This window comes from Gadus chalcogrammus, chromosome 13 (assembly GCF_026213295.1).
Source record: "Gadus chalcogrammus isolate NIFS_2021 chromosome 13, NIFS_Gcha_1.0, whole genome shotgun sequence".
NCBI classification, from domain to species: domain Eukaryota; kingdom Metazoa; phylum Chordata; class Actinopteri; order Gadiformes; family Gadidae; genus Gadus; species Gadus chalcogrammus.
The window spans coordinates 9,581,973-9,596,663 of NC_079424.1; the positions used below are offsets into that span (position 1 = coordinate 9,581,973).

The 14,691-nt window shown below is 42.5% G+C and overlaps 1 protein-coding gene across 1 annotated transcript; it reads left to right on the forward strand.

The window, feature by feature from the left end:
- Window positions 1-8,496: 8,496 nt before the first annotated feature.
- Window positions 8,497-13,012, forward strand: LOC130402313 (intermediate filament protein ON3-like). Its single transcript, XM_056606465.1, has 9 exons — window positions 8,497-8,993; window positions 10,642-10,850; window positions 10,961-11,021; window positions 11,117-11,212; window positions 11,327-11,491; window positions 11,619-11,744; window positions 11,861-12,081; window positions 12,192-12,247; window positions 12,393-13,012. The coding sequence occupies exons 1-9, from the start codon at window positions 8,607-8,609 to the stop codon at window positions 12,563-12,565; spliced, it is 1,494 nt and encodes a 497-aa protein (XP_056462440.1). The 5' UTR covers window positions 8,497-8,606; the 3' UTR covers window positions 12,566-13,012.
- The last annotated feature ends 1,679 nt before the right edge of the window (window positions 13,013-14,691 follow it).

Consider the following 14,691-nt stretch of genomic DNA (forward strand, 5'->3'; position numbering starts at 1 on the left):
GTCTATTACCAAAGAAACACACTGTTAAGGTGTGTCCCTTTGGTCTAATGCATGTCAGCACATGCACTAGAATTATGTCTGTTGTGCATGGGATGTTGTAGAGTTGAAGGGCCACTAATCCAGAACAATGAGGGATTTATCACTATTTATAAATATTTTTCACTTAACATTTACTCTTGTAATTTTCACATTCATTAGGATATAATGATCTCTGCTTTTGCTACAGGAGCCCTTGTTTAGCGTTTGTTATGCGTTCATTGCTGCCTAACCACATTTTTTTTGCAGTGTTATTCTAGACGATGATAGCTCTCATGGGTGTGCACCGTTAAAGGTGGTGAAAGCCTGAGTTCGGTGTCAAATCTGATTCAATCAAATGTCCAAGTAGACACACCCACATCTCTATGGGGAAGCTAAAGCAAGCCTGAAAGGGTGTGAGTCTCTGTCAAAAAGCTTTGACAATCTGATGGTGTTTCCTCATTTAATGAAGACATCGCAGTACGGAGGACTGAGGATCGATATATATTTTTGTATTGCTATTGAGTTTTTGGTGGAGATGTGTGTCATATCGTAAAGCTGTAGAACTCGTCATATGTATATTATTGACAAAGCATGGAAAATGGTATGATACCATCTGGATAATTTTGACTTGTTGTAGTCCCTGGTGATGATTACAGTAATAATACAAATATAATCCCAGTCTTGATTTTAGTTATTGTTTAAATCTCTAGTGAGGCCGAGCTCAAAGTGTGATTAATGAAATAAGTCAAAATATATTCTGCATTGTTTCAATGAATGGTTTTGGGTGTGGCTTACTCCATTGGTAGAGCATTTTTCTATTGCATCTACTGCGGGCACGATCGGAAATGACAAATAACCAGTTGGTCGACATTAGCTGACACCATTGGTTGTGACAGCAGCTTTTAAAATGGAAGTATTAAGCGTAGCCACAGCCTCACTCCAATTCTGTCCTGTGGCCTGTGGCTATTCATGCCCAAAAGTTGATAATCAATCGCAGTGAAAGCAGGTTCGGTAGAGCAGCAGGGACCCTTTTCCTGGCACTTTCCTATGCAGCTCCTCTAGGGGGGGATCCCTGTTGGAGACCTGGAGATGTGGAGTGGCATACTCACCACTTCACACACGACTGTGAACAGCTTCCACAGCGTGCTAGAGGTCACTCTGCAATGAAGTATAAAGTACAACATCGTCTGCAAATAGCAGCGGTATCACCCTTGTGCCGCATGCTAAAAAAATTCTCCTGACCTCAACTATGTCTGTGCTTTGTCCATGATTGTCACGTATAAGATGAGAGCAAACGTTTCTCTCGGCTATGGACTTGTGGACTTGACTAAGTGGGCTTATACACAACCGCTTTTTTTGTAATATACTCAATGAAGTACATGTAATGTTTCCTTCAGGGAAGCATAATCTGTAACGTAATCCAAAGGTTTTTGGCTGATAAAAGCCCCTTGCTAAAGAACTCAATGGAACCAGTAGAGAGCTCAGTAGGGAGGAGTTTTTCCGTCCTGAAGCTCTATCCCAAAAGTCAGCAAACTGGTGTGGGTGGTGGTTAGCAGTACCTTGTTAGAGTAACAGAGGTTCTGCGAAGGGGGCTAAAGTGTGGCAGAGGTATGGATAGGACTTGTAGGTGAGGAGTAGGAATTTGGAAGTAACATGGGACTTGACTGGGAGCCAGTGGAGGGATGATGAGTAGATGAGATATTTTTCAGAGGGTACAAGGGCAGATTTTATGTCCGGCTCGAATCTGGCCTGAAGGGTGAGCCTTCCTTGAAGTCTGTCGCAGACTTCAAGGAAGGCTCACCCTTCAGGCCAGATTCGAGCCGGACATAAAATGGGGAAAGGTTACCTCCCGGAGCAATGCCTTGGATGCCAGAACCACAAGCTCTGTGGTTTTACTAGCATCCACATTAAACGGGATTAGGGTGGGGAGCTGGGGTTTGGTTGGGATGGTCTGGGTTTAGATTGTATTAGGCTTGGTCAGTGTAGCAATTGTGGCCCAAGCTGTACTGGCAGATGATCTTACCAGGGGAAAAAACAAGTTAATTTATTATTTAATATTACTTAAGATCAGGTACAGGAAGGTACGGGCTATGGGCAGGGCTGTTGCACCAAATCCTGGGCCCCTATACAAGAGGTACTGAAGGGCCCCCCTGTGCTGGATTGTTGACGGGGGACGGGGACGGGGGGGGGGTAGGGAGCAATTGTTGACGGGGGGGGGGGGGGACGTGGCCGTGTGCGACTCCTAACATTATGGGCGGGTAGATTATTATTATTATTTTTTTTTATTATTGCCATGGGCCCCCCCTCTGCCTTGGGCCCCCCCACAACTGTCTCACTTTCCCCCGCAGTCCGTCGGCCCTGGCTATGGGTCTTGCTTGCTCAGGAATGCCTACAGGTAGAGTGCAAACATTGGGGTCCAAATTCAAAACAACCCAATCAGTACACCGGAGTGGGGGTACACGTTCCCCTAGGGGTCATTGGAAATATGGCATGGGGGTAGACCTCAAAACGAAAAGGTACAACTAAAACAACATCTATCCCTCTACTTTCCAACTTCAGATCAGCCAATGTAGTGATGCAGAAATACGTAGATTATTAAAGATAGTTCAAGAACCACTAAAAAAAACTAGAAAATGCATTTCCTGCAGAAAATATAGTAGTGCAAAGTGAGGTTGAAAATATTTTAATAAAGCCACATAGATTAAGACATAAAGAAACTTTAAATGGCTTAAATCAAGTGAAGGGATTTGAACAAAGTTTCAAAAGTCTAAATGTAGTAAACAATGTAAACATGCACACCATTTAAGAAAATGTAAATGGTTGGAAACAAATAAAGTGACAGCTGAAGGAAAAGGAGTAGGGTCTGTCTGCGTCCTGCAAGACGGATGCGTAACTTGTAGTAGGCGTAACTTGTAGTAGGAGGAGGCGTGTCTTGTACTTTTCTAAATTGCGATCCACGCAAGATCTTCCTCTTTTCGCGGTAAAAAAAGTATTGTATACTCTATAAGTACTAGACACGCCTCCCACCTCCATGATTTAGAAAAGTACAAGACACGCCTCCTACTACAAGTCACGCCTCCTACTGCAAATCACGCCTCCGTCTTGCATGGCGGATACTATTGCCTACTTCCGCAAATTGGAAAAGTACAAGACACGCCTTCTACTACAAGTTACGCCTACTACAAGTCACACTTCGCGATTTAGAAAAGTACAAGAGATGCCTCCTACTACAAGGTACGCCAACTACAAGTCACGCCTCCGTCTTGCAGGAAACAGACGGATACTATTGAGGAAAAGCACAAAGCATTGCTAAAAATGTAAAATGAATTGAACTGAAGAATCTGAAAGGTCAAATGTATTGCCCTGCACTGCTAATGTGTGTGTTTGTGTGTGTGTGTGTGTGTGTGTGTGTGTGTGTGTGTGTGTGTGTGTGTGTGTGTGTGTGTGTGTGTGTGTGTGTGTGTGTGTGTGTGTGTGTGTGTGTGTGTCTTTAAGGCCCCGTCCACACTAACCCGGGTAAATGTAAAAAAAATGGTTACGCAACTCCGCCACGCCTCTCTGTTTAGATTGCAGGCGTGCGATCAGCTGATATTTACATTTGATCAGCTGGTTAATCGACCCGGTCTTGTCCAGAAACGCCACTCCAACTACGGTTTGAACTGCTGTCTTTTGGGTTTTTTAACCATCACATAAAAACATCTAGTACAGCGCTCGCCTCTGGCGTTGGAGCAACGAATATGTTTGAGCCAATATGTAAAGTTGTATCTGGAGATAAATTAGTACATTGTACAGAGAGATCATCATTTGCATTTCCCCTGCCATTTTTTTGATGAGCGTCTCAGTCTCGAGCCTATGCTTGTGGCAGCGTCATGGCAATCGAACGTGATCGTTTCTGAAAGCTTCGTCTACCCTGTCCACACTACAATGCGAACCCAGCGTTTTCACATTTATCCACCTCTGCAATCATTTTCGAAAAGCATAGTTTTCAGTGATGGAATTCTCAGTTTTAGTGTGGACAGAAGGGCTAAACGGATAAATATTTATGCGTTTGTAGATTTACCCGGGTTAGTGTGGACGGGGCCTAAGAGAATAGCGAGTCGGTGCGTTATTAAAAGTAGCCCAATAGAGCGGGGAAAACAGCCCAATCTGGCAACACTGCCTGAACGTCTTCCAAAAGTAGCCCATCTGGCGGGAAAAACTGCCCAATCTGGCAACACTGCTGAACGTCCTCACGCTCCAGCGTCAACGCAAATCAATAAGATCAACTGAAAACAACGCCGGTATGAAACCAAAACTGTGATTCTGAATAATGTTTAAATGATATCGAAATTCCGCATGAATATTATTGAAGATACAAGTGTGTAGATTTTTTTAAATGGTTTGAACGAAAAATGGTTGAAAAAAGATTAAGTTACGATGTCTTATGGAGTAAGAGTGTCAGAATGGGCAGACGTCTTCAATGAAAACAGCTGAAAACGAAGCCAGTCCACCCATTGACTCCCATGTTGAAAAAAATATAGTATTTTAGAAGTAGAATATTTTAAAAAGTATAAAATATTTTTAAATTCTGAAAAGAAGCGCGGGATTCCAAGCTATTCTGAACGTGTATAAGAGTTAGGTCCCAAAATTTGTGGAGAATAAGAAAGAAAGAAAGAAAGAAAGAAAGAAAGAAAGAAAGAAAGAAAGAAAGAAAGAAAGAAAGAAAGAAAGAAAGAAAGAAAGAAAGAAAGAAAGAAAGAAAGAATAAAACCTAAGAACAATAGTTGAGTGCTGCAGGCAGCACTCACCTAATGAGGTGGACTTGTCATATCTGAGCTCAGAGTCTGGTGGGTGTGGACGCCTGGAGTCCCACAACTCTGGTTAAGCAACTTCAAGCTCCTCGTTATGTTCCTCCGGCAGTATGTACATGATGCATTCTTCATTATCAGATTCTTATTGTTAAATCCCTGAAGCACTTACATAAGTTATTTCTTGGATGGCTATTCCAGCTTTTTTAAATAAAACAAGAAAAAGTAGAATAACAATGTTGAAGCAATAAGGTCAATTACCACAGCCCATTGTGCTTTGATCTGTTGAACAGGTCTGGATGATCCTAAGGCTGCTCTGTAAAAGCATTCTTACTGAAACCTGTTGCTGCAACACCAGAATCAGAAAGCTGAGCCAATGAATGCTTGTAGCAGAAATACTTTAGACATAGCTCTTTAGTCTTTTGTTTGAACAGTTAGCATTTTGTGTAAGAAATGCCTTATATATAAATACATTTAGTTGCAATTGCTGTGGGAGGGAAGGCACATTTTGTCTCTACTACATGTATGGTTGGTTTTCTTCACAGTGATTAAAACTAATTTTAGATAAATTGTCATTCAATCCGGATCTGCTGAAATGGCATTTCCCAAACCAGTAGTCTTACACACGCCTTAATCCTGACTAAATTAATCTGAATCAAAAATGAGATTGACTATGTCAATCATGCTGAATGCTAAGATTTAACATGGTACTGGTACAGAACATTTAGAAAGACCACCAAAGACCACCACCATTCCCAGCTCTTAGTAGAACCTCCTGTTTCACCTCGAATTTGACACCGAGACATAAAAAAGGGGTACACCTTCCTGCCGGTGCACCTCCTTCATCATGTCAAACAGTAAATTAAAATAAACGAAAAGAATAATCAGTTTCCAAAATGGTTGGCGGAGACAGACAAAACCATTGGATTATACTAGAGCCCAACTGATACTCTACTTTAGGGGCTGAAGCCGATGCAGATATAAGGGAGTAAAAAAGACTTATCGATATATCGGCTGATAATCAAATTATAGATATATCTGCAGTTATTTAATATACATATTGCGGTATCCTGGAGTGGAGTTGTTCTGTGGGATTTGCTGCTTATCCTCCAGCAATGCTTCAGGCCACAGCATCATCGTATTAAAATCAAGATCATTAAGTTGTTGAAGATATATTACCACAGAAATAAAAATGATTTGTTTACTGCCACTTTAATTAAATTAACTGAGTCAGTGTACAAAGAAATTTCAGTTCACCTACTTATTTAGTTTGACCCAAGGCCTATCAATTCTTACTTATTATTTCCCTTATGAAATAGGATTCATGTGTTGTGAGTGAAGCAACTCTATGCAAAACGATCCTCAACATTGGTTCGGTCAGAGATGTGAAATGAAAGACAATGAAATCAAGTTGCCCAATGCTGCTGCATAAGAAAACTACACTGTATAATCCTATGAATAGGATAATTCCCTTGAGTGATTGGTTTTGTTCCCATTGTGTGGTAGAACCTGAGAAATTAAGGAACCAACAAAAACCTTTAAATATACAGTGTGTGCACTCCCAGTATGCAATTCTACAAGATTGTGCCGCATTGTAAAAGTAAACTCAGACAACTCACGATTAAAGGTTTTTCTGAGTGCACAGTTCGAAGGAGTACAAAATAGTGGTAACTTACTGGCACGGATCAACTTTTGTTCACTCCCTGCCATCATGCAGTGAGGCAGACCTGAGCAACGGCGATACAAAAAAGATTGTTAATAATATATTTAAAAGCGACTTCATTGCAATTCTTAGAACAAACACCACACTAATTCTAGTTGGATATCAGCTTCCTATTAATTTAAATAATTTAAAGAATTTGAAGTTAAATACAACTGCAGATGTGACACTATCAAATAATTTTTCATCAATCACCATCATAAGCTCAGGCACTGATTCTCAGACATTCACATTCCAGTTCTGCGTGATCCTCAAACAAGAACAAAGCCATCATTCAATGCTTTTAACACAAACTGCGCCAACCACTTCTACTTTCTATTGTAATTCATCTCCAACATTCAAAGCATTTGACAACACTGTTCATCACAAAGACTTGTTAGATGACATTTTCCAGGGCAATAAAGCTGTTTCTATACATGTTTTAGTTTATTCAGTCTCTAAAGAGGTCTCATATAAGTAGATGAAATAAAGGGCAAGAAGACAAATTACTAATTTTAAGTATGTCTACTTTACTTTTACCACAATAATTAAAGTAAAAAATATCACTTTATCTGCATCAGCATTCTGCATGTAAATACAGAAAGGATAAAATTACCTGCAGCCATGCTAATGGAAACCAGGTCTACCCTAACCTGTATGTTGTCTCACTTTGTCACTCCGTGTGCAGGTCATTCATACTTCATATGCTCACACCATCTATCTTTCCAGTGTTTGCATTCAATTGTGTGCACTTCCAGAGTTAGCAAAGAAGTGTTTATTAAATGAAAATAAATATGTCAAGCTGACGCATGTGTCCTGGGTTAGGTATGTGGGTGTGCATGTGTATCTGTAGATGTTGGTTAGCCAGAGTGTGCATGCATTTGTGTGCGTTAAGAGGTTTTTCTGAGCATACGTGTTCGTGCATGTGTGGGTCTGTATGTGTGTGCATGTGTTTAGGTGTTTTTTTTTTACATGTGTGTGCTTGTATGTGAGAGAGTGTGCATGTGTTTGCGTAGAGAAGTTGGTTATTGCATAGGTAACTCAAGAGGCCGAAAGTATGCTGGTCTTTCCTAGTCAAAGGTTTTCTAGCTGTCGTGCTTAGTGCCTCTGCATGATATACACCCTGATATATATGTGTGACTTGCTTGTGCCTCACCGGTAAGATAGTGCGGCCTTGCATTTATTATTCTCGTATGCAGGTGCCATTGTGGGCCTTTCTGCTGATGGGAGCGCTGTTGGGAGTCCAATAACCAGCTGTACCCTTATTTAATAACTTAATAGTCAAATATGATTGAATAATGACAGGGGTGTTGCAAACATAACCTGCACAAATAAGCATTCATAACAAAGGCGTGGATTCTTCTAATAGCGTGAAAGGAGGAGGAACTTGACAGCAAAGTGCCACACCAGAGTAAAAATGCACGGAATGTGTTTCTGAAAAAATAAATAAATAAATAAAACAAAAGTCTGTTAAGACTTTTATTTTCAGGGACAAACTTTCATTTGCAGTTTATTTTTAATTTTGGAAACTGCACATAACGTATATTTGCTACTTACTTTGGATTTTATTTTTTTTTAGTTTGATTTGTATGTATTAACATAAACTATACAAATTCAGGACATGGTATCTGTCGTATAAAATAACTAAAAGAAAAAAGTTCAAATTCGTAGACAGAAGAGTAAACTTCTGTTTACTCACTTTACTCTAAATAAGAAGTAATAAACTTGAAGAGAATTGATAGGGACAACCTTGTTTCTCTCTTCAGCCAGACAAGGGTGTGTCAACAGTGCTTATCTGGTACCAACCCCTCCCTACCTGTTTTACAGGACCAGCCACTCCTGCCCCCCCCCCCCCCCCCCCCCCGCCCGAGGCCGAGGGAGGTACACTGCAAGGTGGACACAAGAGGAAAGTGAGAGTAAGCTACAGGTGGAGGCCCCGCCCCCTCTGCCTCTCCACCACTATAAATAGTGAACACAGCCAGTAAGGAAGTCACTCACAGGGTCTTTACTACTCTTTGGAAGCCTTCCTGCCTCCTGTCCTCCTCCAGCAGCAGCTTTTTCGGCTTTTTTAAGCAGAGTCAACCACCCTTAAAACCGCAACCATGAGCAGAAGCTTCAGCGCCAAGTCCTACTCTGGACCATCTTCCAGGAACACCGTGGTGTCCCGCAGCATCCGTTCCGGGTCTGGAGGCTTTGGCAACAACCAGGGCAGTAGCTTCAGTGTCAGAAGCTCCAACTATGGCGGAGTCGGCAGTGGATTCAGCAGCGGCGGCGGCTTTGCCAGCGGTGGTGGTTCATTCTCCAGCGGTGGCGGGTCATATGGTGGCGGTGCCGGTTACATGAACCAGACCATCACACCTGTGACAGTCAACCAGAGCCTCCTGGCCCCCGTCAGCGTGGACATCGACCCCCTGATCCAGGCCGTCCGCACCCAGGAGAAGGACCAGATCAAGACCCTGAACAACCGCTTCGCCTCCTTCATCGACAAGGTAAGTGGATCAGGGCCGTATCCGTTCCCTTCCCCGTTGACAGGGCCTGCAGCCAACACAGTGTGCTCTGTTTGCACACAGGTTTGTGTGTTCTTACTGGCCGGTGTGCATACAAGCCAGTGTCAGAACGTCCTCAAATGTCACATCATGGGTAGCTTCTGTGTAAAAAGAAAAGTATATAGTCTGTTGCTGCTTATTGAAGCTGCTAAAGAGAGGATATTTCTACGCATGTCCCTGGGTTTCCTTTGCGCTGGTTTTTGCTGTCGATGCTTCCGTCCTTCAATAATGTATGGAGGCGGAGTCAGTCAACGGCACAGACAAAGTGATGGGACTCATCTGCGGGTGCTTATCTCTATTGCCGTGTAATCAATAAATCAATTCCAGATCTGTGAGTCACAATATACTGCACAACGTTCACAGTGTGCGCCTGATCATGTATCTTCAGGAACATTGCATGACATATTCTAATGACAGCAATAAAAAAAAGGAACACCATTTTTTATTAGTTAAACACTTTGACACCCCATATTGGCCTTTAAAGTCACTATCTAAACATGGGTGTGGCGCCTAACGATCTGAAGGGCCTGTGTATTGCCCAGCAGACAGCCAGCCCTAGTATGAATATATTTGCAACATACACCCGATGGGTCCAAAGTCTGTCTGCAATTGCTAGCCTATCACCCAGCTGTAAGGTCGGCTTCTGCTACACAGTGCCAGACCAGTGAAACGGGCTGTTTTGCCCTCTTGGAAATCTGACTGCACAGCCAGTACACACACCTTATCTGGGGTGTAGTGAGGATTGTGGATTCATTAGTACAAAACAAATATACAAATGGAAGAAAATACAAATGGCACCGGGCCCAATAGGCCTATACCACACCTACAAAATTTCCCTGCTGTACTTTTGCTTTGTCTTTATGATAGCTCCGTCGGCCACACCTAGTTTTTCTTATCGTCTAGGATGTCTGTGTGGCTTTCCCATCTCTACAGAGGTTTTAGGATGAGTCATGCCTAAGCACGGCACTCCAAGAAAAACATAGCTCCACGCACAAACACACAGAAGCAGATAAATACACACACATAACCCCCCCTAGCCATATGCCCGCAGCCTGGATAAACAAGTTTGAATCAGTTTAAACAATTTCCCTCTCTAAAATACTCGGTTTGTTTCAAGTACAAACAATGGGATCTCCGCCCGTGCTACTACAGGTTGCAGCCACATGGACAGGGTGTACAACATTTCTACTTAGCGAGCGACTTAGGTGGCAAACAGGGTGTAGCTGGCCACACCCGGCCCTGTGATGCTATCTGCTTAGCAATCCAGGTGAGGGTGTGTCATCGGCTGAGTAACCCAGCTGTTAAGTTAAACGTTATTCAGTGCACATGACACACCCTCAAATTCACCTTTCTCCTACTCCTCCGTTTCCTCGTTGGACTACTGAGTTCAACTCAATTCAGCTTTCCACTTACAATGTTTCCAATTACAATTGCTGTTGGAGGGGGGATTTATAATGTGGCAACACAGAAGGACCATTCCATCAGAAAACCAGACAACATTGTGGATCCCCATTTTCAATATTTCTGTGTTTTATTTTGAACATTTTGAAACAGTTATAATACAAATTCTACCTTCGGTGTGGCTCTGCAGGTGCGCTTCTTGGAGCAGCAGAACAAGATGCTGGAGACCAAGTGGAAGCTGCTCCAGGAACAGACCACCGCACACTCCAACATCGACGCCATGTTCGAGGCCTACATCTCCAACCTGCGCAGACAGCTCGACGGCCTGGGCAATGAGAAGATGAAGATGGAGGGAGAGCTGAGGAACATGCAGGGAAATGTGGAGGACTTCAAGAACAAGTGAGTGTTTTTGGGCAAAGCAATTACAGCAAGATCTTACCAGACTTTAATCCCCTTGTGGCTAAGGAAAAGAGTGACCTTGTTTAAAATGTTGGTTTGTCCCTCTAAAGGTATGAAGATGAAATCAACAAGCGTGCCGCAGCTGAGAATGAGTTTGTGCTGCTGAAGAAGGTAGGAATGGAGGAGCAAGACAACTGGGGTAGCTCGATAAGGGGTACATTCAAGTGATTCAATCGGTCTGACCTTTGGAATGATTCTCTTTCCAGGATGTCGATGGTGCCTACATGAACAAGGTCGAGTTGGAGGCTAAGGTTGACGCACTTCAGGATGAGATCAACTTCCTCAGGGCCATCTACGAGACCGTAAGTAATCTATCAATGTGTTATTTCAAAGGGCACAAACCATATTAAACCACGATAATGATTAGGCAATGGACAGTTTTAAACAACTATTTAAACATTATTTGGGATATCCAGGAGCTCCGTGAGCTGCAGAGCCAGATCAAGGACACCTCAGTCATCGTGGAGATGGACAACAGCAGGAGCCTGGACATGGACTCCATCGTCGCCGAAGTGCGGGCTCAGTATGAGGACATCGCCAACCGCAGCAGAGCAGAGGCCGAGGACTGGTACAAACAGAAGGTGAGACTGAACTTTGGTTTGTCCGGTCAGTGCAATGATATGCTTAACATGATTATACAGTGCCACGGGTCTTTGGTTGTTTTGTTTGGAACGACTGTGTTTAAGGTTCGTTTTTTTCTCCTTCTAGTACGAGGAGATGTCGTCCTCTGCTGGCCAGTACGGGGAGGACCTTCGCTCGACAAAGGCTGAGATGGCTGAGCTGAACCGCATGATCGCCCGCCTTCAGAACGAAATCGATTCCGTCAAGACACAGGTAATGTGGCACCACCCCTCTCTCTGTATATATTCACTACAGTTCCTCATTCAATATGAATCGGTGACATCTGAAAGAATACCTGTCTAAATAATCATCATCATACCTCCCCACAGAGGGCTTCTCTGGAAGCACAGATCGCAGAGGCTGAGGAGCGCGGTGAGCTGGCAGTGAAGGACGCCAAGCTCCGCATCAGAGATCTGGAGGATGCCCTCCAGAGAGCCAAGCAGGACATGGCCCGCCAGGTGCGCGAGTACCAGGAGCTGATGAACGTCAAGCTGGCCCTGGACATTGAGATCGCCACCTACAGGAAGCTCCTGGAAGGAGAGGAGGACAGGTACAGTACAACTGAGATTATAGTAAACCAGACATCAACCGAAGAAATTCTGTATTCCTGTTTTTTTATTTTTTATGTGAATCTAATATATCTCCTCACTCGTTCAACAGGCTGACAGCTGGTGGCCCCACTCACACAGTCCACGTGCAGCAGACCAGTGGCAGCAGTAAGTGCGCCGACTACAAAACACTGCGTTCATCAGCAGCAAATTAATAATCAATAGAGCATGACGCAAACATTTTGGATTTGGTGAACTCCATTTATCTGCCAGATGTCCAGATTCTGATCCTTTTTGTTTGTTTGTTCCATAGACTACGCCAGCGCCAACTCCGGCGGCAGCTTCGGGTACGGTGGTGGCAGCAGCGGCTTTGGTGGCAGCAGCGGCTATGGTGGTAGCATCGGCGGTGGATATGGCTCCAGCAGTGGTGGCGGTGCCACCATCATCAAATCCTCCAGCTCATCCGTGAGCAGGAGGCAATATTAAAAGAAGTACCTGATCCCGCTACTCATCGAGGTCGAACCCGAGACACCGCCGTGTGTGGTGCTATCCATATTCCAATACGCAGTAACAATGGAAAGGGATCAGTCACTAGTGATCTGGAACAGTTATTATAAGTAATGTTACACTCTGCCATGGATTTGGCTTCTAGGATCATTAGTGACTCTCTTAATTGCACTGTGAAATATCAATGACAAGAGGTTATGAAAATATATACCAACAAAGAACCGGGCTTGATAACTCAGGAATGCCACAGATGTTTACTTTCTGCACTGACATTTGACTAATAATGAACTCCATTAACATAGATTGAAAAGCATACCAAACGAAATCTGAGACCAGGTTTATTTTCAGCTGCTTTTGAAATGTACGCCAAAGTGGAATAAATAAATCTGTGAACTAAACTCATTGTGTGTTGCTGTTTTTTGGCTTTGATAATACAATGCTTGATACCTACAGCATCGCTTTGGAATTCAATCTAATGAGGGATGAGTATATTGGAATGGTTTTGAATGAGTGAGTTTAGACACCTGTACAGTATTTGTTAGTACTTCCACTGTATCTGATACTATGGATAAACATTAAACATTAATAGAACGAGAGCTTTTACATTATAGAAGCAATACGCAATGGGAAAAATCAGCTTAAAGCCTTACACCAAGTAGCCTATAATGGGCCGATCCAAACACCCATCCATAACCACCACCTGACATATTTGTCTGGGAATCAGGGTAACAACGAACATAACTTGCAAACAGGATAAAATTCAAATCCCAAAAAATATTGATTAAATTAATGTCTTATATTTGTATAGTTAATACAAAACAATCAGTTGGCTTTGGACCTCAAATTCGTATCATCACGGGTTACTCAAGCAGGGTCGTCCAATCTAAATTTGATCAGGGCTATTATCAATAATTATTAAAACACACTTATATCTATAAGTATGTTTTAATTATATATATATATATATATATATATATATATATATATATATATATATATATATTATATATATATATATATATATATTTTTTTTTTTTTAATTGTTATTAATAATAGGCTACAATGATAATATGAATTGATAATTTACCAGCCCCAATGGGTGGAGGCTATAGGTTAGCCTACTTGCTAGCTACCAAGCCGAGTTACCATGAAAAATCCAGACTATGCTACCTCACCGCTGCATGGTAATTTAATTATGTGCATTATGTGTATCGCCGACATACACTGAAACACAGGCACTCAAATAGTGCCAAGAAACAAACAAATCAACTTGTTTCGAATCCGCGTTCACAAACCATTGCGCCTGCTCAGGCTCACAGGTGCCTATTTCGAGTTCCAAGTTGTTGCGCTTCGTGCAGTGCATAATTCTATGAGGGCACGGCGCGTTTCAATAAGTAGCGACGTGAATGATAGCGGTAGGGGTGTGTTCGCCACGATTAACAGCTATTATGGAGGTAGATTTGTGTCTTTATTATGCAATCAAAAATAATAGGTTTGAGAGCAAAACTTTCCACACTGCAATCAAAAAATAGGTTTGAGAGCAAAACTTTCCACACTGCAATCAAAAAATTGATTTGAGAGCAAAACTATCGACACTGCAATCAAAAAATGTTTTATTGCAAGATAAATTAATGTGATAAAAAAATTATTAATGGGAATCCAAAAGCTTTGTTTGCAAATCCAAAAGTTTTGTTTGCGAATCCAAAAGTTTTGTTTGCGAATCCAAAAGTTTTGTTTGCGAATCCAAAAGTTTTGTTTGCGAATCCTAAAGTTTTGCTTGCGAATCCAAAAGCTTTGCTTGCTGTTGAGCTGAATCTCATGGGCGGGACCTACGCCGAAAGATGTAAGACACGTCTCTATTGGACAGTCTCGATCGGAGTGACAGCTTGGCAACATCCACAGTTAGTAACGAGAGAGGGTGTTTTGAAGTCCATGATGAGACAGAGCGGGAATCGGGAGCTCCCTCTCTCGTTACTAACTGTGGATGTTGCCAAGCTGTCACTCCGATCGAGACTGGCCAATAGAGACGTGTCTTACATCTTTCGGCGTAGGTCCCGTCCACGAGTTTCAGCTCAACAGCAAGCAAAGCTTTTGGATTTGCAAGC